Source organism: Rhamphochromis longiceps, linkage group LG2 (genome assembly GCF_057381845.1).
Source record: "Rhamphochromis longiceps isolate RC_006_pf linkage group LG2, R_longiceps_female_GT1.1, whole genome shotgun sequence".
NCBI lineage: Eukaryota > Metazoa > Chordata > Actinopteri > Cichliformes > Cichlidae > Rhamphochromis > Rhamphochromis longiceps.
Genome location: NC_140558.1, coordinates 2,942,380 through 2,968,937, shown reverse-complemented (window position 1 = coordinate 2,968,937; position 26,558 = coordinate 2,942,380). Strand labels below are relative to the sequence as shown.

General features: G+C 43.3%; 1 protein-coding gene across 3 annotated transcripts; it reads right to left on the bottom strand.

The window, feature by feature from the left end:
- Positions 1 to 599: 599 nt before the first annotated feature.
- On the bottom strand, positions 600 to 26,242 carry LOC146676745 (uncharacterized). Of its 3 annotated transcripts, XM_085414650.1 has the most exons (8): positions 26,000 to 26,242; positions 25,337 to 25,512; positions 24,889 to 24,999; positions 21,210 to 21,277; positions 20,946 to 21,050; positions 18,249 to 18,353; positions 7,893 to 11,413; positions 600 to 7,433 (listed from the first exon to the last, which is right to left on the bottom strand). In XM_085414650.1, the coding sequence occupies exons 1-7, from the start codon at positions 26,117 to 26,119 to the stop codon at positions 11,343 to 11,345; spliced, it is 756 nt and encodes a 251-aa protein (XP_085270776.1). In that variant the 5' UTR covers positions 26,120 to 26,242; the 3' UTR covers positions 600 to 7,433; positions 7,893 to 11,342. The 3 variants fall into 3 exon arrangements, with proteins under 3 accessions (XP_085270776.1, XP_085270784.1, XP_085270792.1); XM_085414658.1 differs by lacking the exons at positions 600 to 7,433; positions 7,893 to 11,413 and adding an exon at positions 14,860 to 15,171; XM_085414666.1 differs by lacking the exons at positions 600 to 7,433; positions 7,893 to 11,413; positions 18,249 to 18,353 and adding an exon at positions 14,860 to 15,171.
- Positions 26,243 to 26,558: the final 316 nt, after the last annotated feature.

Genomic DNA, 26,558 nt, shown 5'->3' with positions numbered 1-26,558 from the left:
TGTGTGTGTGTATACACATATTTTACAAATTAAATAGAGTAAACAATAAATAAAATATATAAAATATACAGAGTTGAGACATGTGCAAAACAGTGGCATTACTGTACAGTATGGAGTGCATAATGTTAAAGTTCCAGTAGTGAAGCTGAGGTGTCTATAACGTGTTCAGCAGTCTGATGGCCTGGTGGAAGAAGCTGTCTCTCAGTCTGCTGGTACGGGACCGGATGCTGCAGAACCTCCTTCCTGATGGAAGCAGTCTGAACAGTTTATGGCTGGGGTGACTGGAGTCCTTGATGATCCTCCCTGCTTTCCACAGGCAGCGCTTCCTGTAGATGTCTTGGAGGGAGGGAAGCTCACCTCCAATTATCCGTTCAGAGCACCGCACTACTCGCTGGAGAGCTTTGCAGTTGTAGGCGGTGCTGTTGCCATACCAGGTGGTGATGCATCCAGTGAGGATGCTCTCAATGGCACAGTGATAGAAGGTCCTGAGGATGCGGGGGCTCATGCCGAATCTTTTCAGTCTCCTGAGAAAGAAGAGGCGCTGCTGCGCCTTCTTCACTGTTTTGTTTGTGTGTACTGACCACGTAAGATCCTCAGCCAGATGTACACCAAGGAACCGGAAGCTGCTCACTCTCTCCACAGCAGCGCCGTTGATGGTGATGGGGGTGTGTACTTCTCTGCACCTCCGGAAGTCCACTATCAACTCCTTTGTCTTTGCGACGTTGAGGGTGAGATGGTTGTCTTGACACCAGTGGGTCAGGGCGCTGACCTCCTCCCTGTAAGCTGTCTCATCACCGTTGGTGATAAGACCCACCACTGTAGTGTCGTCCGCAAACTTCACAATGATGTTGGAGCTGTTAGTGGCTGTGCAGTCATAGGTGTAGAGTGAGTATAGGAGAGGGCTCAGTACACACCCCTGTGGAGCACCAGTGTTCAGTGTGATGGGGGATGAGGTGATGCTGCCCAGTCTGACCACCTGGCGTCTGTCAGACAGGAAGCTAAGGATCCAGCTGCAGAGGGAGCTGCTCAGTCCTAGATCCTGCAGTTTCCTGTCCAGCTTCGAGGGAACGATGGTATTGAATGCTGAGCTGTAATCTACAAACAGCATTCTCACATACGTGTCTCTCTTCTCCAGGTGTGACAGGGCAGTGTGTAGTGTCAGGGCTATGGCATCATCAGTGGTCCTGTTGTGGCGGTATGCAAACTGTAGAGGGTCCAGTCAGTCGGGTAGTGCAGAGCAGATGAAGTCCCTGACCAGCTTCTCGAAGCATTTGCTTACGATGGGGGTCAGGGCTACAGGTCGCCAGTCGTTCAATGAGGAGATGGTGGAGGATTTGGGTACAGAGACGATGGTGGCCATTTTGAAGCAGGCTGGGACTACAGACAGAGAGAGGGAAAGGTTGAAGACACATATACACACACAGTTACTGTCCCTTAACACAGCGGTCTCCAACCTTTTTTGCGCCACAGACCGGTTTATGCCCGACAATATTTTCACGGACCGGCCTTTAAGGTGTCGCGGATAAACACAACAAAATAAAACTAGTACCGGTACCAAAAAAAAGAAGATTTATTCATAACACACGTGAAAAGACCCAGGAAAACAGAGTAAACGATAAGAATGATAACAAAATAACGCTGAAGACCAATTAAAAACCCTGAAAACTATACATTTCACACCTGAGCCTCGACTCTCGCGGCCCGGTACCAAACGACTCACGGACCGGTACCGGTCCGAGGCCCGGGGGTTGGGGACGCTGCCTTAACACATATGACTGGGTTCTGCTTCTATGCCCCAGCTTTGTTTACTTTTTCCCGCCGAGGCTTCTAGACTTCTGATTGGCCAACATTTCTACACGGTTAGGACTACATCGCCACCTGTTGGTTTGGCATGTTCCTAGCAGCGTTTTCCTTCATTTCTGCCTTTACGTGTGGACGGGATTATTTTTTAAAACGAAAACGGAAAATCTCTGTTTTCAAAAATACCCGTGTACGTGTGGACGTAGCCTAAACAGTAGAGATGTTTGTAGCTTTACGTTAGCTGGACTGACCGGAAGCAGGGTCCATGCGTGACGACTAACCGGATAGAGTTTTGAATCGGTTTAGTCCTGCACGTGCTGGCAAAAGGGAAGGCAAGAGAAACGATCTCCTGGCCGCATAAGCAAATCTATTTAAATATCCGTGATATCCAGTGAAGAGAAAATCTCCGTCCCGGTTTCCCTCCAAGGCGTGAGCACCGATAAGCAGAGTTTTGCCCTTTCCTTATAAGATTCCTAATTATTCAAAGTAACGCTCAAGTATGCCGTTCAGCTGGGTTAGTTACAGCGCCGGGAGTAGCTTGGGAGAACAAGGAAACACAGACTGCTTCAGGTTGCCTTCCCAAACCAACTCAAAGGTTTATTCAGTACAAAACAGCTTATATAGAGGAAAAAAAGGTTCGTGTGTCAGCAGGTTCTCAGTTCAAACCGGTACAGACCAAATAAGGAAACGTCTTCCTGCCTTGTGAGCAGAGAAGTATCCTTTGTGTAGTTCAGCTTCAGTTACAATTTATGGTCATCCCAGCAAAATACACTCCTAGACATAGAATACAGAGTTCTTTCATTAGTGAATTCTGAAACAAACCACCTGGCTTTTTAACAAGCTCTTTTCTAAAAGATAAGGAAGGGAGGATGGGAGTAAGGAAGTGGTCTCGTCTCTGTGGTATTTTCGACCTTGGGGTACCAGCCTGTGATTCTTACACATCAATTCTTGGGTCAGAGAGAAAGAGAAAAACAACTAGTAAATGGGCCTTATTGAGTAACAGTTTTCCTGTATAATATCACAATAAAACAATATCCTGTAAATGCTACCATGGTATCAAAATATCACAACAGTTCCCCCCTTTTATCATGAAATGATAACATAGTATAAAGACAGAATGTAATAACATAATATAAAGACAAATCATAAACATAAAACAAATCATAAATGTAACTGGTCCTTCGAGCAAGCTTAATATCAAAAATTCTGAGAGCGTATACATGGTATCACACAACAGACAATAATTATCGAAAACATGCGGCAACGGTTACAAAGGCTACAATTAGTTCCTTCCATTTTCCAAACGTGTCCTGTAGCAACTTATCTAGCCACTGACCGTGGCCTGTATTGGCAATTAGTTCTATCTGCAATGCTTCAAGTCTATTCATAGCTTGTGTGAATGAACCGTTAGGGGCGGTGTTATTGGGAATGAAAGTACAGCATACATCAACGGTTACTAGACCACAGGTACCGGTCCAATTAACAGGTAAAGCTAATCTAAGAGTATTATTGCACAACCAATAAGCATGTGGGATTGCTCTAGTTAGGCGCGTGACCATGTGTGATTTAACTAACTCCCCCCAGTCAGTATCATTTAATACACCCTCTGGGGGAACAATAATCGATTCTCCGCTCGAACTTGAACTGTGTGTGTGTTCCTCCAGATATGATACAACTTCAGCCACAGAGACAGCTAGCCATGTCTCATTACAGCGTGCACCTGGGGAGTCAGAGAAGAATGTATAGTTATCCTTTGTATAATCTATGTGTGTGTCTGGGCCAGTTAACTTTAGTCTGCGCAGACATATCATACTAGTATTAAAATGGAAAGGGATCTGTCCTAAGGGTAGTGAGGGTTTTAACCTATTCTTAGGGCGTTTCATTGGGGCGCAGGTCCCTGCCGTGTCATTAGATAACTTCAATAATTCGCCTAATGGAGTCTCAGGGTTAGTTGGTGTGTGTGTGTGTCTAAGTAAGCAGTCGAGAGGGCTCAGAGTCAACTGTAAAGTGTCTTTAAGGAGAGCATTATCTCCGCCGATTTTCTCTAGTCCCTCAGTGAGGGGGAAACCGGATATGGGGTATCCTACTATTACCTGTTCTGGGTTACCTTTTGAACAGACATAACAGTTACTGTTTCCTAAATCACGAGCGGCTGTTCTGGCATTTTCGTACCAGGCGTTAGCTCCTGCTCTAGGGGGTGCATAAAATGGTTTATTAGTGGCGTCTATGTTGTCATTTACTGATTTTAGGGAGCGTGAGGAGTGCATTAAGTAGGTGTCTTGCAAAATAGAGCATGAGGTATAGTCAGCAAAATATGACCTGCAGAAATGTGAACATGGTTGCAGTTTACAATACAAAATAGCAAAGAAAAATCCTAAAGTTAATGCGATAGATATGATAAATAACCTAAATATATAAGACAATATATAAGAAAAACAGTTCTTCAGTCGTCTCCTGGCCTGGTCCCAGGTTCGAGAGACATAGAATAAGCGTCGTATGATGACAATGGGCATTTCATTTCCTCCATGATCAGGATGAAATGAGTCTGGCTCTATCAGATTAGACATCATGTGGTACTCTCGGCTTTCTGTTCCTGCTGGATGTTGAGTACCTTGTTTTTGTTGAGGTGAAGCATCAAAGAGCTCTGAGCCTTGGCTCTTTCAGGTGTTGTGTGTTAATCAGTGATTGCGTGTGTGTAGGTGAATTGGATCCTGGCGCTGGCCCGCCGGAGATGTCATCTACCCGTTGTGTGTTTATTTGTTTTGGTTCCGGGCGTTGGCTCGCCGGAGACGTCGTCTGCTTGATCCGACGCCTGAGATGGTCTGGTTGGGCTGGTCTTAACCCTGCTGGCATGAATCCACTGAGGTTGTCCGTCTGTGAGGATGCTGGTTCTTCGTCACTGCCAGTACAGTCTGGGGGCTGGAAAACGCGCGGCCTCCCAGAGTGTCCTTGGTTTTAGCGGCTTCACCAACACCGCATCTCCTTGTCTCCACTTGTGGGTTGGATCTGTGGAGGGGAGAGGCTGGGAGAGACAAACTTTCTGATAGTTATTATTCAGTGTTTCTACCAGATTGTGAACATAGTCGGACAATGCAATATACATCACCTTCTACTAGCGGTGCCCCTCTGGAAGCTGACCATGGTGTTGGAAATAGTCTTATTTCAAATGGAGATAATTTGGTTACTGCAGATGGAGTCATTCTAATCTCACAGAGGACTTGAGGAAGTAATTTGACCCAGGTCATTAAAGTTTTAGCACACTTTTGAATTACTTCTGATGTGAATGAAGGTCCTCTATCACTGTTAATTTGGTGAGGTATTCCGAATCTGGGTATTATTTCATTGCTCAACTTTTGATAGACTACTTCTGCAGTTTCTTTTGAGGTTGGATAAGCTTCTACTCATTTACTAAATTGATCCTGGTAGTACTTGATGCTTCCTTGTACTGGCATGTGTGTAAAATCAATTTGTAATGTATGAAATGGAAAATCTGGTTGTGGTAAATGCTGATGTTTTGCTTTTAGTTTTCCTACATTAGTTCGTGCACATGTTAGACAGGTTGCTAATATGCTTTTTACTGCATGTGATGTTTTCTCAATTACAAATCTTGATTTTATTGCCTCTAATACCCCTCTTTGTCCGACATGACTCACCACGTGAAAATGTCGGACAACGACTGGCAGTAGGGAAGATGGGAGGGCAATCAAACCCTTAAAATTTTTGTATAGGCCATCCTTGTCATCTAAGGTACAGTCATTATACTCCCAATAGGTGTAATCAGATGCAGAGGCTTGCTCTTGTATGAATTTTAAATCAACATTTGTGTCTAAATAGTCTGGGAGTTTAACAAGTGGCAGCTGTAGGGGCACAGATAATACTTCCTGTGGAGGTGGGAGCTGTGACGCAGCTGCAGCCTTGGCTGTCACGTCTGCTAGGGCATTACCTGTTGCTTCGTCTGTGTCAGCTGTACTGTGTCCTTTCGTTTTCACAACTGCAATGGCCGATGGCAGCTGTATAGCCTGCAAAAGTCTTTGCACAAGATCAGAATTAGCAATCGGTTTTCCATCAGCAGATCTAAATCCTCTCTGTCTCCACAATGTGCCAAAGTCATGTACAACGCCAAACGCATAGCGGCTGTCTGTGTAAATTGTCACACGCTTATCCACATGTAGCTCACAGGCGCGTATTAAAGCCATGAGCTCTGCTTTTTGTGCTGAGTGAAATGGTAATGAGTGAGCCTCTAGTATGATGTCAGGCAATGTGACCACTGAATAGCCACAAAGAAATGAGTTGTCATTCGGCCTTGAACAGGACCCGTCCACATAAACCGTGGCTGAGTCTGAGATAGGTGTTTGCTCTAAATCTGGACGTGGTGCTGTGGATTCCTGTATACGTGTCATGCAGTCATGATCATCAAGCCTGTCTGAGCCATCCTGTCGGTCAGAAGAACACAGCATAGGATCAATAAATGTGCTGGCGAATCAGGTGTGCTGCTCGCTTTTATAGTGAGATTTGCATATGTTGTGTAGTTATGTTTGCTAGAATGGTCGTGACCTGGTGATTGGTGTGTAGAATAGTGTCATGTGAGAGTGTGAGCTTCTCGCAGTCCCCTATCATGATAGAGCAAGCTGCTACTGCCCTCAGGCAGGCCGGCATTCCTGAACAACCACGGACAGCACCTTGAATAGAAGGCTACTGGACGGTAGCCACTGCCATGCTCTTGGGCCAGTACACCTGTGCAGGTTCACAACAGTCACGCAGAATGTGGTCATGAAAAGAACAGTCTGGTATCCACTGTCTGCAATAGTTCACCATGCCTAAGAAGGACAACATTTCCTTCTGTGTAGTGGGCTGAGGGACGGCGGTCACAGCTTTGACCCTGTCTGTAGTCATGGAACGTTTTCCGTGAGACAGTGTGAATCCCAAATATTGAACAGAAGTCTGACAGTACTGCATTTTCTTTGCCGATGCTTTGTGGCCAGTCTGTTGGAGGTGCTGTAGAAGCATGTGTGTAGCAGTTTGACATAGTTCCTCACTCGGAGCACAGAGGAGGAGGTCATCCACATACTGGATCAGGGTGCAGCCCTGGAGGAGTGAAGCTGTCCAGGGTAGTACGGACCACCATTGAGAAAGCAGCAGAGCTGTCTATCATGCCTTGGGGCAAACGGGTCCAAGTGTACTGCTTATTTCTATGTGTGAATGCAAATAACGGCTGTGTGTCTTCATGCACAGGCACTACTCCTGTAGTCAATAAATCTCCTATGATGACATCTAGAGCTGCGGCTTTTTCGGTGGAAATGGGACATTGCTTGACATATACTGGCTTGTTGTTTTTCATGAGCTGTGCGTGATTAGGTATAAAGCCCATATAAGGTATAAGGTAGATCTATGTGTCGACATGGTTTAGTTATCGTAACCTATGTCTGAGTTATGTGACAAAATCACTGTTTGACCTTCACTTGTGTGAGCAGTTATCATGTTGTTGAACAGTGTGAGAGAAACAAAAGTGTGGCTTGTTGTATTTGTACACGTTTTTTTTTTTTTTTTTGGCACAGTGTGTGACGTGGAATACCAGAAAAAACGATGTTGAGTTCATTCTCTGCTGAGGCGTCCAGCTGACACAGAGTCTGTTCCTTCTCCATCATGTCGATGCAAAGGGCAGAGAAAACATAAGCTGTTATCAGTGTCAGCAAACATTTCACACTTTGTGTTAAATTAAATACACAAATTCATTTTTGCTCCGGGTGTCTGCGGCTGCTGGAAAACTGAGCTTGCCAGTTACCTTGACTGGAAGAGCTCCGCTGACGCCTAGTGGCCGGAACTTGTACTGCGTTCTGTGGTCGAGGCGCGCGTGCTTTGCCGGAGACTGCAAATCGATACTCACGAAACCAGTGTCCTATTTTTCCACAATAAAAACACACATCTCTACTCTTATCTTTCCTTCTGAAATCTCCCTGCTGCGCTGGAGCAGGTGATCCTGCATACATCATTTTTTCTCACTTTCCTCTGAGCCTTCAACATCAAAATTCAACATTATCTTAACACTTTTAGCTTTCGTGGTAGTATCTGCACTGGCCTTCGGTTTTACTGACCTGTTTTCTGGCGATAATCGTTCGGGATAGGGCTCCGGAAATAAATTAGAATGCATTGAACTTACAGTTCTTAAGTTGTAAACAAAGTCAGTCACGTAAGTACTTCCACATGTTCTGGTTACGTAATCATGGAAGTCTTCACCGATTCGCGGACACGTCACCGGAAGTGGGAGGCGTCCTTAGCCGTTATTTGAAACTTTATTTTTTTTTGGTTTTACAGTTAATTTCGATTTTTTTCTCGGACCTGTCTGTGGTCTTTGAATTATTCTGACCCATGTTCAGTGATTTCCAGAGGGGTTTACACGCTTTGAAGGATTTATGTTAGTATTTTGCTGTGGCACAGCTGAGGTTACTTTAAATTTATTTTGCTAGCAATTTTTGTTTGGGTGAGCAACTTCTCACTTAACGAGCAACTTCTCGCAATACAACAGGCAACTTCCTGTGTCTTTCTGCTTTTAATTTACCTTATTCGGGGACTAAAGAAGTCGTCAGTGTATATCTCTGGATCACTAAGTGAAACTTGCATCAGCATATCCCGTTTCTTTTATGGATCACTGAGAAAGGCATAACACAGTCTTATAAAATAAAAGACGAGTGCCTACCTTCGTCAGTATCCCACTTCTGACACCAAATTGAAGAGAAAATCTCCGTCCCGGTTTCCCTCCAAGGCGTGAGCACCGATAAGCAGAGTTTTGCCCTTTCCTTATAAGATTCCTAATTATTCAAAGTAACGCTCAAGTATGCCGTTCAGCTGGGTTAGTTACAGCGCCGGGAGTAGCTTGGGAGAACAAGGAAACACAGACTGCTTCAGGTTGCCTTCCCAAACCAACTCAAAGGTTTATTCAGTACAAAACAGCTTATATAGAGGAAAAAAAGGTTCGTGTGTCAGCAGGTTCTCAGTTCAAACCGGTACAGACCAAATAAGGAAACGTCATCCTGCCTTGTGAGCAGAGAAGTATCCTTTGTATAGTTCAGCTTCAGTTACAATTTATGGTCATCCCAGCAAAATACACTCCTAGACATAGAATACAGAGTTCTTTCATTAGTGAATTCTGAAACAAACCACCTGGCTTTTTAACAAGCTCTTTTCTAAAAGATAAGGAAGGGAGGATGGGAGTAAGGAAGTGGTCTCGTCTCTGTGGTATTTTCGACCTTGGGGTACCAGCCTGTGATTCTTACACATCAATTCTTGGGTCAGAGAGAAAGAGAAAAACAACTAGTAAATGGGCCTTATTGAGTAACAGTTTTCCTGGATAATATCACAATAAAACAATATCCTGTAAATGCTACCATGGTATCAAAATATCACAACAGTCAGTCATCATGAACTCTGAGTACGAGGATAGCTCCGCGGGGACGAGGAGGAAGAGGAGGAGGTATCGGAGGCAGAAACAGAGCAGCTGGGGTCCAGTTCCGACTCGGATGAAGATGAAAGCGAAGAGAAAATTGATGAAACAGCAGCGGCTGGAGATGAAAACGGAGAGAAAATTGATGAAACAGCAGCGGCCGGAGATGAAAACGGAGAGAAAATTGATGAAGCAGCATGGACGTCAAAAAATGGAAAAATATCTTGGTCTCCCACAAACGCTGAGACGTTCCGCTACATCCCAGCAGCCACTGGTCTGACCCCGGGACCTACACGCTATGCCACTCTCCGAATCGTTGACCCCATATCCAGCTTCGCGCTGTTTCTAACGGATGAGATCGTGAAGCATATTGTGTCCATGACAAACCTGCATGGGAATCGCAAAATTCCCGGCTGGCGAGATATAGACGCAGAGGAGTTTCGGGCTTATGTGGGGCTGCTCGTTTTGTCCGGTGTTTACAGGTCAAAACACGAATCCACGTTGAGCCTCTGGAGTGAAAAATGGGGACGGAGCATTTTCCGGGCTACGATGTCCGAGAAAAGGTTTAAGAACATCAGCAGAGCACTGCGGTTCGATGATAAGCTATCCCGCCCCCCACGCCGTGTTGACAAGATGGCTCCCTTCCGCAAAGTCTGGAATATGTGGACGCACCGCCTGGAGATGCTGTTCAGCCCAGACAGAGATCTCTGTGTGGATGAACAACTCGTCGCGTTCAAAGGCAGGTGTAGCTTCAGGCAGTACATGCCAAAGAAGCCGGCCAAATATGGTATCAAGATTTGGGCAGCCTGTGATGTCAAAACATCCTACGCATGGAGACTGCAGGTGTACACGGGCAAAGCAGCTCCAGATCGTGTTGAAGTCAACCAGGGGATGAGGGTGGTCCTGGACATGACAGAGGGGCTCCAGGGACACGTCGTCACCTGTGATAATTTTTTCACTTCCTGTGCACTGGCAGATGAGCTACTCAAGAGGAAAATGGCCCTGGTTGGCACAATTCGCCAAAACAAGCCTGAGCTTCCACCTCATTTGCTCCAGGCAAAAAAGAGAGAGATCTTCTCCTCCATCTTCGCTTTTACAAACACCCACACACTTGTGTCTTACATCCCCCGACGGGGCAAGAATGTGCTGCTACTAAGCACAAAACACCGCCGCCCAGACGTGAGCAAAGAAGGGAAGAGAAAGCCTGTAATAATCGAAGATTACAACAAATGCAAAGGAGGTGTCGACAACCTTGATAAGGTAGGTGTCATTACGAACCACAGGGCTTGCGATATCGCTAGCCCGACGTCCCGGGGCTAGCGATTTTTCCAGTCAGGGTACCAAAATCTATCTCTGCCCTGCCCGTCGGGCTGTCAGAGGAAGGAAAAATATATGTCAGTGCTTTTGCATTCTTTCGGAAATGTAGCTGGGTAATTATGTCATTGGGTGAGCCACTGTCAATATGTGACATATTGAAATCGCGTTTGAATTTGCGCTTGTTTTTTGCTTTCACTTTGCAATCGCGCGAACTGTGTATAGAGAGCGACAGCACTGATTGGTGAGTGACGATAATTTGCGCACCAATTCCTCTGACATCGTCTTATTAATCGTTAGCTTACTATGCAAACATGACAAGTGAAATCTCCCCCAGCTTAAAACCCTCAGAGGTCCTTAGGGACATTTATGGTATTTTGCATTTTTAATTTTAAACCATTTTCACTGTGTTGAGTGGAATATAGCCAAATTTGTCAAAGAATTTTCTTTTTAATTATATTTTATAATTGTGGTGTAAATTTAGTTTTAGTTTGAACTAGGGGCCTTAGAATTGTAATTTTCTTATTTGTCCACCGGGTGGCGCCCTTGCTTCACATTTGACCCCTGCTGGAAAACAGCGGGCTGCTTAGACAGACCTGCGGGAAAGGAAGCCTGATTCCCGGCGTGCAGCAGCGGCTTCGCCCGCTGATCGGGCGGGACCATTTTCGGTCCCTAGGGCCGTGAGACGGTGCATTTTTTTTTAATCAACAGGAAATGACGTATTTGTTGTCACGTGGTGTGTGCTGTAGAAAGGAGTCCCCAGTGATCGTGTCCTGGTGATCGTCGCGACTTACCCCGGGAAGATGCACTTCTTTCGGCCTAGAGCAGCAGCATTGGCCGCCTGGGGACCATTTTCTGGTCCTGAAAAAAAAAAAAAAAAAGGCGATCGAAATGAATGTTGGTGCCAATCTTTAGTCCATCTAAAGGCCTAATTATAATAACAATTGAATATTACCTCAAATGTTTTTTTTGGAAAATATTCAAGTTTTTTGTTTTTTGGGGCAAAAAAAGCAGTGCGCTCATGTGACGAAACCGGGATATAAAGGGTTAAAATCCGCGAAATGTAATTAAAACTTTATATGAATATTTCAGGGAGAAGTAGTTTTAAAAGACTGACCAATTTAAAGTGGAAAAAATATGAATATATAAAGTTTTTATAGCACTTTTTGGGGAATGGACATTTATGTCCATTAAAAGCAAAGGTGGATGTCTTTTTTAAGGATCTCCAAGGGTTAAACATGTAAGAGGTTGATGGCGCAGAGAATCGCTGACCGTTATGTGAGTCCGTGTGTAAATGCAGCAGGATATGTATTTCAGTTCTGCTGAGCCAAATAAGACAGGTCAGGGTGAAGAAGTGACAGCCAAAGAAAAGCTTACCACAAAACGGAAAAGTTATGACAAATCAGACTATAAGGCAAAAAGAAAGTGCAGCTTTATGGTTTCATGGACAAAAGAATTTCTGTGGCTGCGATATGATGAGCTAAATAACCAGGGCTGCACATAAGTGGTCCGCAGGTGCGCATTCACTGTCAAAATAAAAAACGCGCACAAGATAAGAAGTTGCAACGCGTGTTTGCGTACATAAGATTTTCTGGAGGAGGACAGACATTTGTTTAGAACTTTTCAAGATGTCGAAGAAGCTCCTTTAAGCAATTGCTTTGGCGTTCCTCCACCTCCAAAGAAATGTCAGAAGGAGTCCGAACCACAAAAGAAGCACGTATTCTCGGAAAAGTGGTTGCAGGAGGTGAGCTGGCTTCAAACAAATGATGAACGCACAGAGATGTGGTGCAGAATGTGCCGTGAAAATCCCACTCTAGCCGACAAAAACTGCTTTTTATATGGACACAAACGCGCGTTGCAACTTCTTATCTGGTGCGTCTTTTATTTTGACAGCGAATGCGGCACCTGCAGACCACTTATGTGCACCCGTGTAAATAACATAATGTTCTGCCGGCTGTGTTGTTGGTTTTCCCTGGATTTCTGAGTCAACAAGCGCCTTTGTTACTGGAACCAGTCATTTTAAGAAAGGCCCCCATTAGAACCCATGAGAAATGCAAGAAATGCATTATTGCTCAGTCTGCAATATCTTTCCCAGAACAAACACCAATTGCAAATAGAACAGCGTACTATGTTGCAAAGAGTGAACTACCACTGGCACAATTTAGCAGTCTTTGCAAGCTTCAAAAAGCAAATGGCCTCGATCTTGGTTCCACTTGTCTCTTACCCGTGACTTCAGTGGAAATTTCAAATTCTGATCTGACACAGACGGATTCATGTCCTACACAGTTCTTACAAGTTCATAGAAATTTCTGTTCAATTAGAACCAAGTATTTGAGTTGATGATTGTAATTTTTATACAATGTTGTAATTTGTGTTTCAACAATTTTTTGTTTAATGTTTTGTTTCCGTTACAATATTATACTTTAATGTATAATATTGTAAAGGAAACTAAACAGGAAACAAAACATCAATCAAAAAATTGCTCTCTTCTTTATTCGGGCTACTTAAATTTATTTTGGGCTACCAAAAACTGAAGAGTCCCTGCCCGAAGGGCAACCGGGGATTTTGAAATTTTGCTAGCCCTGAACCAGTTATGCATATATTTATTCATTCTTGCTCATATTCATGTCTAATATATATGTATGTTTTATGCTTCTTTTTTTGTTAGGTTGTTGGCACCTACTCCTGCAGGAGGAGAACAAATTACTGGCCACTGGCCCTCTTCCACAACGTCCTTGATGTTTCACTTTACAATGCCTACATCCTGTGGACATCAATCGAGTCATCCTGGCAGAAGCAGAAAGGACACAGACGGAGGGTCTTCATTGAAGAAGTGGGAGAAATGCTGGTGAACCCACACATAGCAAAGAGAGAGCGCCTTCCTCGCTCATCAGCCGCTGCAGCAGTAGTCACAAATCTGACTGCAGCGGCTTCATGGACCGCTCCCATCATTCAATGTAAGAGCAGGAGGCAGTGCGAACTTTGCAAAGACAAAAGGAGAAGAGTTTTCAACACCTGCTGCAAATGTGAGAAGTATAAATGCAAGGACCACAGTCTGTCCATTTGTAACGACTGCGCCGTCTGAGCAGGACTCTCACACCCAGACACATACTAGGGCAGGGATAGCTCAGTAGGTAGAGTGGTGGCCCCATGATTGGAAGGTCGAGGGTTCGACTCCACTGAACGGCTACCCTGAGGTACCCCTGAGCAAGGTACCGTCCCTACACACTGCTCCCCGGGCGCTGCACTGGTGGCTGCCCGCTGCTTCACTGGGTGAATGGGTTAAATGCAAAGGAACTATTTCCCTATGGGGACTAACACGCACAATTTACTTTACTACTTCTCTCCCTGTCTGTCTCTCTCCCCATCCCCAACAACATAAATGTTCATGTTTATCTTTCTAAAATAAATGTTTTTCTAGTTCAAACTGAGCTTGTATTTTTATTTACGTTAGCAAGGTAATAAACATTTAGTGTGGAAAAAGTGAAAAACATCATATACCATTATAGGTTATGATTATTACATTTACTGTGCCCCTGCAAAAAAACATAATGATGAATCAAAATCAACCTTGGTGCCAATCTAAAGGCCTAATTATAATAGCAATGAAATCTTTCTCGAAATGTATTTTATGGAAAATATTTTAGTTTATTGGGTTTTTTTCCAGTTAAAAAACAGTGCAGCTATGTAAACATACTGGCCTTCAAAGGGTTAAACCCCCAAAATATAATTATACTTGATACGAATATCTTAGGCAGAAGTAGTTTTAAAAGACTGACTCATTTAAAGTGCAAAACAATATTAATATATAACAATATTATTGCACTTTTTGGGAAGCTGCCAGTTTTTGTCATTAGGAACAATTCGGGATATTTAAGGATCTCCTTTGGGTTAAAGGGGACATGCAATGCTACACATAACTGACATAGACGTAACACCGTGTGTGGAGCTGGATTTAAGAAATAAGTGCTTAAAGTTTTAAAAACATGTTTACTGCCATTTTCTGTCAGTGGCGAACGTGACATGTGGTTTTTGTGGCTTACTGACTAGTGATGGGAAGTTCAGGTCTTTTCAGAGAGTCAGCTCTTTTGGCTCCAAAATGGCTCCTAATTTATTATCATCCGTAGCCTCATATTTTAGCTTTACTAGGTTAATATGAATGCTTTGTGTTTTGATAAACCCTTTTGCATTTAGTGTTTTTTATGAGAAGTCTTATAATTGCCTAATTTTGTTTATTTGTTCTGTTACAAAAGCAGGCATTCTTACTTTTGTTTAGTATTTTAATCAAACTTTTAATTTCAGTTCAACAGACAAACAAAACACTGCAAACAAATCCACAGAACAGAAACAGAACCAAACTCAGCAGCCAGACAGTCTGTCCTCAGTGCAGGTCTACATTCAGAAAGATCAAATGCCTTAGCTGATTACTACTAGTAAAAATTACTTAATTAACAGTTTGGACATTCAAACTTGTCAAATTTCTTTCAACTAAATCATGAGTAAAAACCAATCAACAGCGTAAGTTTGACAATAGCAGTGGCAGTGTTATTAAGAACTCTGTTAGTGGAGGTTTTGTTGAGGTGTGGATTCTGACTTCTTTTCCTCCACAGGACACAGTTCTGTAAAGGGAATAAAGATTCACAGACAAACAGGAATAGATCGTTCTGGAGAAGTGACATCAAATGCAAATCCTTAGGTCCTCCCCACCTCCAAGTGTCCTTTACCCTCCATTAAATGCTAAATATACAGATTACCTTTCTCTCCAAGGGGTCATGTTCTTACACAATAGATGGCAGTGGCTGTAAATTCTATTGTTTCTCATCCTGTCTTACTTTAACTACAATGGCACAGATTCTTGTGATGAGATGAACTTTGGAGTCATTAACATTGTGAAACATGCAAAGATAAGTTTGCTGTAGTCTTTCTTACTTCATGTTTATATATGTTTTTTCTTTAACTTTCATCTTGTATTACCAGATACTGCTATAACATGGAAATCATCCAGCAACTAAACTGCAACCAACAGCAACCAGCAACTGCATGACAATCTTCTTGAGAAGCTTTGCAATCTTAGCTTGGATTGGGGACAAGCAGGGTCCAGAGTGGTATTTGAGAAAGCTGAAGTGCATTAAGAAATGTGGGAGTAAAACAAATCTTAGCTAGTCGGCCATTAATTCTGCTACCCAGAGAGCTCCATCTCCATTCACTGTGTTTTTCACTGCCTGTCCTTCAACATGATTCCCAAGATGTGTGACTGACCAGAGGGCCGACTGGATGTTACAGTGACTCACTGTAACTATCAGATTTGCATTGTGTTTGCAGTGGAGGTCGGTATAAGGATCAACATGCATTTGTGTGCACATTTCAAGTGAAAGATCAAATAATTGGGATGTTATGTTTTTCATGTGCAAGCAATTTATTTGGTAAGTCTTTCACTAGCTGGGCCCACGTCCTCATTATAAGTTGGACAGCGTTTTAGTAGTGAATGCTTTGACATGAATTGAGCTGCGGTTTGGGGAAGGCCTCGAAGGGGACTGGCAATGGCTCCCGGGCCTGGCAGATCCCCATGTACTAAATAGGAGTGAAGAAGTTGAAGAATGGAGTAGAAGGAGAGAGTGAGGGTGGGACACGTAAACGAGAATGATCAGATTGCAGAACTAGGGGAACCTATATAGATGGCAGCCGGAAGGAGCGTGTTTGGAGGTGTGGTCCTCCTCCTGAAATTCTGATACATAATCTCCAATTCTCGCTGGCCATGAACTCTAACTCTGGTTGGAGTTGTTGGAGTGCAGACTATTGTCATTAGCTACAATTAAAGGTGGTGGAGTTGGTCCCTCTGTCTGGTTGCTCCCTTGAAACCACCACAACTGCTTGGCAAGTACATGTTTTTGTATATAGCGCTTTTCTACTATACCTGAGCGCTCAAAGCACTTTATAGAACTTGTCTCATTTGCTTTCTTTCTGTTTTTTCTGTATAATTACTTTATAACACCAACGGATCCATCAGAGAGTTATCACCTTGTCCAAGGATGCAGACTGGAGCAGGCATGGCTCAAGCCACCATTCTTGTGAAAAGTAGATAACCTGCTCTACTGCCTGAGCTAAACCAACCCATTGAACCTTAAGCCTATGTGCTAACTGGCTAGCATGTTATTTTCATCTGCAAAACAATAAATCATCCATCAATTCACTTCCGCTTATCCTTATGAGGGTCACAGGGAGCCTATTCCAGCTGTCACAGAGGTGGGGTAGACCCTGGACAGATCACTAGCCTGAAGCAGGGCTAACGCTTAGAGAAAGACAACCATTTAGACCTATGGGCGATTTAGAATCACCAATTAACCTAACCCCAATGACAGCATGTCTTTGGACTGTTAGAGGAATCTGGAATTTGCTGCCCATCACAATAAATCAACAATAAATCTTTAGAATTATTTTATTTATTATCCTAATGCATGGACAGATTCTTATATATAATCTCTACTCAAGCACTATATACAATATCCCTCACTGGATGCATCCCTCATGTATTGGAGAGCATTTAGTTTCTTCACCAAGGATACATTGCATAGGCTACTGATTAGAGCAAAAAAAAAAAAAAACCCTCCCAACTATTAGATGACATGCTGTACTTCCTGAGTTACAGCTACCAAATAATCTAACAAAGCTTACATTGTATTGTGCCTTTTCTTTATAGACCTCCTTATGTTAAGTTTTACTTCCTCACACTCAACCTGCCTACCCAAGAAGATAGATTACATCACAAACTGAGAAATTGTCCATGATGTATGAGATGATTTCTTTCAGCCAAAAAATGATTAGACTCCCATCTTCCAGCACCTCTGAAGCTTTATTGTACTCATGAACCGAAATGCTAAAACAAGTTCAGGGATAACCTGTTCTACAACACCATTTTCAGTGTGTGGTAACTGTCAGGTTTATATTATTAGGTTGTCATTTATGCTTAGAAATATTTACTCATATATGCTTAGAGTTTTATAATCAATTGCATATTGATAGAGGTTTGATCCTTAGCAGTCTGTAAAGACTCTGTGTGCCTTCCAGAGTGTTCTGGCAAACACACTCACATCCTGGGGTCACGAGAAGAGGTCGTACCTTCTTTTTTTGTTTCATGGTATAGCAAACACAAGTATATCTGTTTTAGTCTAACTGCCTTTTGTTTAGATGAACGGCTGGACTTCCAGACCAGCAGGATTAGGGAATTCATTTATGGGGTCACATCTTGACCACACAACACACACACACACACACACACACACACACACACACACACACACACACACACACACACACACACACACACACACACACACACACACACACACACGGTACTCTTTGTCTACATGTAAACATGTATACCTATGTAAGACTCATATGTTCATTCATGTAACCTCAATAAAAGAGCAGTGTTACGAGGGGGCAGACGAGAGCAACTGAGGTCAAGCGAAGGAACGGCGCTCATCCAGTCCTCTCCCTCATGCATGAGTAACACAAAGAACTTTGACTACTTGTGTCTTGCTTTTGCTGTGTAGTAGAATTGTCTTGAACGTTCCAGCCAATAGGTTTATGCTACGAACCTATCAGTAACTTGCTCACTGGGCAATCTACTGCATTTAAGTTATGTAGCAGATTGATTTCATATTCTATTTCAATGTAGACGATATGTGGTGCTTACCATTGTTAGGGTTGTAGTTAAACTTGGGTGTCGTGGGAAACCTGAGGCATTCACCTTGTTTTCTGAAGGTCTCTAAATCAGAAGCTGTCACAGTCTTGTTCCTCGCTGCAGAGAACAACAGCAGGAAAAGCACCATTAGAATGTATTGTGCTCACACTAGTGTTCGAGGATGTTTGAATCCTAAAGCGTATTTTGTTTGTTTCGTGTGATCGGGCAGCTGCCTCCTTAAAGAACTACCTCCACTACTTAAAAGAGTTTACTCTATGTTGCACTTATTTGACAGCTTCAGTTAGCCTGCTGGTTACTTAAATGTTACAATATCTGTTACAATATAAACCTGCTACAATTAACACAGATGTGTTGTTTAACAATTTTATGAAATAACAACAAACAGAAGTCAGACATGTTAGCTAGATGTATTGGCCAGTACTCAGTCTGTATAGCACATGGAGGGCAGTCTGCACAGCCAGGTGTAAAAACAACCTTTTGTTTGTCCTTTTCTCACTCTTTTTTAAGTGCGTTGAGACAACTATTGTTGCAATTTGGCACTATATAAATAAAAGTGAATTGAATTTTGCTAAATAAAAAAAAAAATGACAGGGAACTTTTTAAACCCAGAAATGGAATGTAATTGTGTTTTTGAAGTACTGTGACTGAGTATCGGGCACAAAGGGCGATGGTGACTTTTAGTTTTTATGTTTTTTTGTAACGGTATAAACAATGACAGGTGGTCGATTGGCCAATTGGTCATGATCGACTCTGGGCTGGAACAATTACAGCCGAGGAGGTCGGATACACTCTCCTCCTTGTTTGGGCAACGGCTCTGAAAGCAGTCTCATCACATTCAAACAGAAGAAAATCGTATTGAGGCGAAAAGGAACGCAGTTTGTCCCGTGCTTCAGCTAGAATAAAAAAACAGACACAAAACTGGAGTTAATCTGTGTCCTCCGCTGCACAGCTTCTTCTTCTCTCACTCTCTCCCCCTCCCTCTCCTGTTGCTACTTCAGTTATGAAACTGATCAATGATCAATGATTGGCTTTTCTGTCTCAGGTCCCATCTCTCTTGTTTGTTTATCGCCCACTTTGCGCCAGAAAGAGGAAACCAGCGGATGTTGCGCTAAACATACATGCAGCATGTTAAAGCCTGATAAGTTGTTTATTTAATTTATTTATTAAATCATTTACTTAATTGATTTAATATTACTTTCTAGGATCTGCTGATGTTTGTTGGAGCCACAGCCGTAAAGCTGCTGGTCATGATGTCAGGTTGGTTATCTGGTGAGAGGGAAACATGAAGATGAAACCAGGAGATGTCCTTACTGGATCATCAGAGCTGAACAGGTGATGGAGAAACATGATAGGTGACATGAGTGAAGGGAAGTTATGAATTGTTTCTGAGAGACCAATAACACCAGCATCCTTTTTTTTAATGTAGCTGACAGCTGGTAACTGTGCAGGGGCGGGTCTAGCAAAGTTTTGCCAGGGGGCCAAGTAGAGCATTAACAGGGAGAGGAGGGGGGCACAAAGAAATACTTTTCTTTCTTATTCTCATTTAAAATGTCTGAATCTTACAACTGTGGGAGACAACGCCGCTCTCTCCGATCCTTTCGTGTTGGTAGAGATCATGCAGAGATGTTTCCAAGTTTCACACAATCCTTTTGTTACCCATTTTTCCTTACAGATACATCTGGAGATCAGCACACTGCAGTCCTTTGCAGTCCTATTCTAAAGGCTGATCTCAAGAATTCAACACAACAGCTACAGTTTTAGTCTCTGGTATCCTCCCCCTATAGTAAACACCCCCACAATGGAAAAACACTGGTACAGTAGCCAGGGGTGCTGACACCCTGACCCCCATCTCCTTTTAAGGTAGTGTCCTTTTGTTATTTGTCTGCCCCTCACCCTCAGTAACTCTTGCAGTAACTCTTGCTTCTGTCCTGGGGGTGGGGGTTAATTCTTCTCCTGCCCTGCACCCCAGTTCATTGTTCACATTCCAGGCCTTTTCTGTTTGTATTCTTACACACTAGCAAACTCCATATTATAATTTTGCAAGCCACCCTAAAATACAGTCTCTTTAGCTCTAATGTATATTCAGCAATCTATTATTCTCAAAACAACCAAAGTGGTCATCTGATGCAAAATGTATAGAAATCATACATATATACCAACAAGACAGTGTACATCACTGTCACAACAGCATTTGTTTTCATTCAAAGGTTTTATGTCTTTGTGGTTCTCTAGTCAAAATGCCCAGGACGATTTTTTGTCCCAGTCCAGCCCTGATTGAATTCAAGCTACTTTGTATTCAGACATGGCTACAATTTAGATGGAAGACAATTATAGTCTAGTTGATGAATATTAAAATGATTAATCACTTGATCAGTTAACTTGTTGAAGAAAAATCCATTTGCGAAAATCCATACTGGGCTCTACAACTAGTTTCTCATTGGTTTGGGGATTTTTATATTCTTTTCTTACTTCTTCACAAATAGGAAAGTGAGATACCAAAAGAAATGATGAGTTGAATGCCAAAGTGGTCCACCCTTCCACCCTTATTTGAAATAGCCAAAGAATTGTCAGTTGACTACAACTCATTAATTACAGTTAAAATATACAATGAATAGTCCATCAAGTAAATATTTTACTGTTTTACTTGTCAGTTCTTTTAGTAAATGCTCCATCACTGCTCATACTTACCAAACAAGTAGAACAATTGGTGATTGGCTACTTTATCGTAGGTGTGCATGAGCAGACAGTCAGGGCAGGTCTGCAGGAACCTGTGATAGGAACTGGCAATTTTCACTGTGCAACAAAACACAAGCATTCATGATGGGAGGATAACAATTCTGATCAACTGAGCATGCAAATTGTACTGTGACAAACATCACACACCTGAGTGACAGATGTAACTGATGTGATTACATGTGTACATGCTGTATGTTGTTCACTGAAGCAACTTACTGTAGAACTCTAAGTCTTTGCCATCAACTAGGGACATGTTCTGAACATTCCTGAGGCAGCGATCCTCCCTAAAACAATGATCAAGCAGAATGGAAGTGGAAAATGGCAACATTAAAATTTCATCTGGATAGATAATGAGACACCAAAAGAAATATTGACTTGCACACCATGACGTTTTTCTCATCTGAATGCATCCTTGACCGACACTTTCAAACCTGATTTGACTTTAATAATAGAAGACTGAGTTCTAAACAGAGTAATCTGTGGCATTTTTTAATCAACACAAATGAGGGCGGCATGGTGGCTCAGTAATGACCACCGTTGCTGTTGCTGTTCCTGGGTTACCCCAGAGTGGACCTCTTTGTGTAGAGTTTGCTTACGTGGGTGTTCACTGGGAGTTCTGGTTTCTTCTGCCACTGCTCTTACTATAGATACTCTTAATCTGAAGAGTTTCACTTTCTGATTAAACTAATATTTTGAAGAATATAAAAATTGCATGATGCAACCACACTAGTTTTTATATAAAGTTGCAATCAGTTCATTTCAGTATCAACCAGCTTTCTGCCAACAGTATAGCAAATTGGAAGTATTGGAATTTCAGGAGTGGGACCACACCTCCAAACATGCTCCTTCCGGTTCTGATCAATGTCCGGTCGTTAAGCGATGACGTGACGAATCCTACTTCCGGGCCTAAAGTAGTCTGCGTTTAATATGGCTTTTGTGTTGTTAACATGTTTAATGTTTTGTATTTTCTTCTATTTAATCTCAAAAAGCTCCTAAAACAGTCAGTGATCACCGTTGACCTCCCTCGGCTTTTATTACCGCTAATCATTTATTTAAGCTCAGTTTTTAAAACCTTAGGATGTAACTACAGCAGACTGAACGACCGGATATGTTCCCCCAGTTCACACCCTCCCTCGCCTTTTCAACTTCTTCTCTTCTATTTTGTACATCGGGAGCCGTCACCAGTCCCCTTCGAGGCCTCCCCCAAACCACAGCTCAATTAATGTCCAAGCCATTCACCTTTATCTACTGAAACACTATCAAACGTTAAATGAGGATGTGAAATTTGAGGTTAAAAAACCAGCAGACCTGTTGACGCAGCGCGAGGTAGGGAGTAACATGCTAGCCAGAATAAAACAGTGTAAATGCAGATCTCTGAGTGAGAGTTGAGAAACAGGTGGAGAATAGGATATATCCAGAGAACAGCTTTGCTATCAAAAACTATTCCACCATTATCTCCGCCATTATGATTTGTAGAACAGCACAATACATCTCAGTTAATCTGATCACCTCTCAGATGAATGAGCTCCTCACCCTACAGTTAGGTCCATGATTGAAGGCTGCTTCTAACAGCTTGGACGAGTTTATGGACACTGTCACCTCCTATATCCACTTCTGTGAGGACAGCATTGTGCCATTACGCACCAGGGTGAGTTATAACAATGACAAACCCTGGTTTACTCCTAAACTCAAAAAGCTGTGGCTGGAAAAGAGAAAGGCGTTCAGAAGCGGAGACAGGGACTGCTACAGAGAGGCCAAGTACAGGTTCACTAAAGAAGTGGACATTGCTAAACATCAGCACTCTGAGAAGATGCAGCAGCAGATCTCAGAGAATGACTCGGCCTCTGTGTGGAAAGGTTTTAGGAATATCACCAACTACAAGCCTAAAACCCCCCACTCCACTGATGACTTGCTCTTGGCCAACACCCTCAACGACTTTTACTGCCGTTTTGACGAGCCATCAGGCAGCCTTCACACCTCCAACGGCCCCAACAATAGAGACACTTTGGACACTCATTCCCCCACCTCTCCCCCCTCCATAGAGCCATCACCCCCATCAAACTGTTCACCTACAACACCTCCCTCCAAACCCCACACCAAGGAGGATTTCACACCACCTCCTCCCACCACAACTCTTCATATTCATGAAGCAGATGTGAGGAAGCAGTTTAGGAGTCTGAATGCTCGGAAAGCTCCCGGCCCAGACGATGTGTCTCCTGCCACCCTCAGACACTGTGCAAACGAGCTGGCCCCAGTGTTTTCTGGCATTTTCAACTCCTCACTGCAGGCATGTCATGTGCCTGCCTGCTTCAAGTCCTCTACCATAATCCCTGTCCCCAAGAAACCTAGGATCACTGGACTAAATGACTACAGACCCATGGCTCTGACATCTGTGGTCATTTGAGCGCCTGGTTCTCTCCTATCTCAAGACCCTCACGGCCCCCCTCCTGGACCCCCTGCAGTTTGCATACAGAGCCAACAGGTCTGTATCTCGGACGGGGATGAGTCTGCCTACAGGAGGGAGGTTGAACGTCTGGTGTCCTGGTGCAGCCACAACAACCTGGTGCTGAATGCCCAGAAGACAGTGGAGATTATTGTGGACGACTTCAGGAAGCACACAGCCCCACTCCTTCCTGGACTCATTCCGCTTCCTGGGTACCACCATCACCCAGGACTTGAAGTGGGAGCCCACCATCACCTCCGTCATCAAGAAAGCCCAGCAGAGGATGTACTTCCTGAGGCAGCTGAAGAAATTCAACCTGCCAACACGGACGATGATACAGTTCTACACTGCAATCATCGAGTCCATCCTCACCTCCTCCATCACCGTGTGGTACGCTGGAGCCACTATCAGGGACAAATAGAGACTGCAGTGTGTTGTGCGCTCTGCTGAGAAGGTGATTGGCTGCAGACTCCCATCTCTGCAGGACCTGTACACCTCCAGGACACTGGGGCGTGCAGCTCGGATCTCAGCTGACCCTTCTCACCCTGGACACAGTCTGTTTGACCTGCTCCCCTCAGGCAGGAGGCTCCGGTCCATTCGCACCAGAACCTCTCGCCATAAGAACAGTTTCTTCCCCTCTGCTGTTGGACACATGAACAATAAACGTACGACTGTTCCCACCACTAACACATGACCCTACACTGTGTTCACTGCATCATTCCATGTTTGGCACTGATCACCACCTGCACTCATGTATATATCATGCATATATCTTTCTACGTAGCACTTTTAATTCTTATTTTTATTTTTTATGTCTATTTAAGCGTAATTTATGACAGTATTTATAACAGTATGTTTGCACTGAAGCACCGCAGCAATTTTCTAATGTTGTAAACCTGCTCAACATTTGGCAATAAAACCCTTTCTGATTCTGATTCTGATTGGTTGGACAAAGACACAGTTTTCTTAGTTTTGCCTCTGTGCACACAGTGGGTTTTTAATTAAACAATCTACTGTTCAGCTACCTGCGTCTACTATGAGAACAGCTGTCTTACCTCAATTTTCTCCTGACTTGTGGTGGCTATGCTAGCTATGATGAAGCTATGCACAAACAACAACAACTCACCTGTGTATAACACATATCACCTACCTGCCTCATAACACCCTTAAAAAATCCCTCCAGAAATGTGACATTGATGAAAAACTCTGGGAATTCAGTTCTGAACAGAGGTTAGCGATTTACAAAGGAACAGATGTATGTAAATGAAAGACAAAGGCCAGAGCCAACATTGCAGAGAGTTGCTTGGAGCGTGGTTGCCTGTGTGCAGCAGACTTTGGCCTTAGATCCCACACCAGAGTACACAAATAAAAAGTGGTTGTTGTTTACTTTGACTAGTAAGTGATGAAGGTAGGGTTTAATTCTCTCTTAATAATATTAGAAGCATGGCTTACTTCATGACCAGATGGGGTGTGGAACTGCTGACAGGGTGGGAGCTAGGGTTTGAAGAAAGCTCAGGTCCCTGGGAATTGGTTGGGATGGAGGCATCCTCCATCTTTGGAACTCTAACGTCAAAATGTAAAGAATTAGCTCAATATGCAAAAAACATGTAATTTTAGTCTCTGTAAATTACAAATATAGGTAAGTTAAATGTATTGGTATTGGCACTGATATAAGAGATATATCACTTTTTTAACAGAAGCCCATGTAGGTTTGGATTTTCTTCTCCAGTGTCTCGTGTTTCCGTTGAAACAGTGTCATCATCTAGTTGTCTGCCTCAAGCAGTTTTTGACTTATGGCCATTTGCTTTTGCCAGGATCACCACTGCTATCTGAATATTTACTGCCCCCCCCCCTCCCCCTCCAGATTAGAGAACAGGGAAAAATACTTAAAAATACTTACTGTGGCTGAACAGACTGGTCCAGCTGTTGAACCACTCGGCCAGCTATCTCTGCCTGCAGGGTCCGACTGTCTGATGTTGTATTCAGCACCATCCATGTACTTTCCAGAAACCTCAAAGTGTCGCCCAAGCTACCGTTACCGGCAAGCCCCTGAATAAAGATCCACCTACCCAGGATCTATTCAGAGTGAAAGAACATACAGTTAGGTTCAGAAAGGTTTGAATATGGATACAATTTTTGGTATTTTACCTCTGTATGTCACTGCAACTGCTTTCTTATGAAACTGCAAACAATAGCTGCTTTTAATGAACTTCAAAAATTAAAAAAGAGGAAAAGATATTGCATTAGCTGTTGTGAAATAACAGCCACTTTTCTACATTGTCTCACTTTTCGGGTCTCAAATGTATATAACATTACAATATCATCATGAATAAAATGCTGCCTGTCAGTATCTTGCAGACTGGAGCAGCCTGGGATCAAACCACCAACCTTCTGGTTAGTGGCTGACCTGCTCTGCCAACTGAGCTACCGCCACCCCAATCAGCCCACTACATGGCAAGGTGTGAAGAGCCAAAGCTGGGAAAACTGACAAAACAACTCTGGGCCTAATTGTCATATTGTGAGGGAGAAAGACAGCTGAGGTTAGAGGTCAAGGGACCTGTACCTGGTGAAGCTCGTTAGCTTGCAGAGGCTGGGTCAGCTGATTGCAGTCGTCTACTGTTGGTGCTGCTGCGCTGAAGGACAGCAGAGAGATGAGAGCAAAAGCCCGGTGTGTTGCAGGCATGGTGGATAGCTGTCAGCTGCTGTTTTCCCTCACATCTGAAATACCTGGCATTTAGAGGCTATTACAAAACCTACTATGTTGTGCTGTACTTTGCTCTGTATAGCAGCTAAAAACTCCACTGGATTGAAGAATTCTGGAAAGCTGAATTGTGCAAACATGGTGGAGGCACATAAGCAAACATGTCACTTATCAGCTGTTTGAGTAATGTCTGCATGTTGTTTTGCCAACATGTATTGGCCTGCAACAAACTGCCGAGCATAACTAAGTCCTCCCGGGTTTCCCTGCTACAGCTGTTTTCACATAGTGAGCTTGTGCTCATACTTCACATTCTTTTAAACATTTCAGCACAAAGTTGGGCATGCATAAACCGAAAATACATGCCTGTTCATAGTGAACGGAAGGCAGAAAACAGCTTTGGTGTGTACAAAGTTTATAGGTC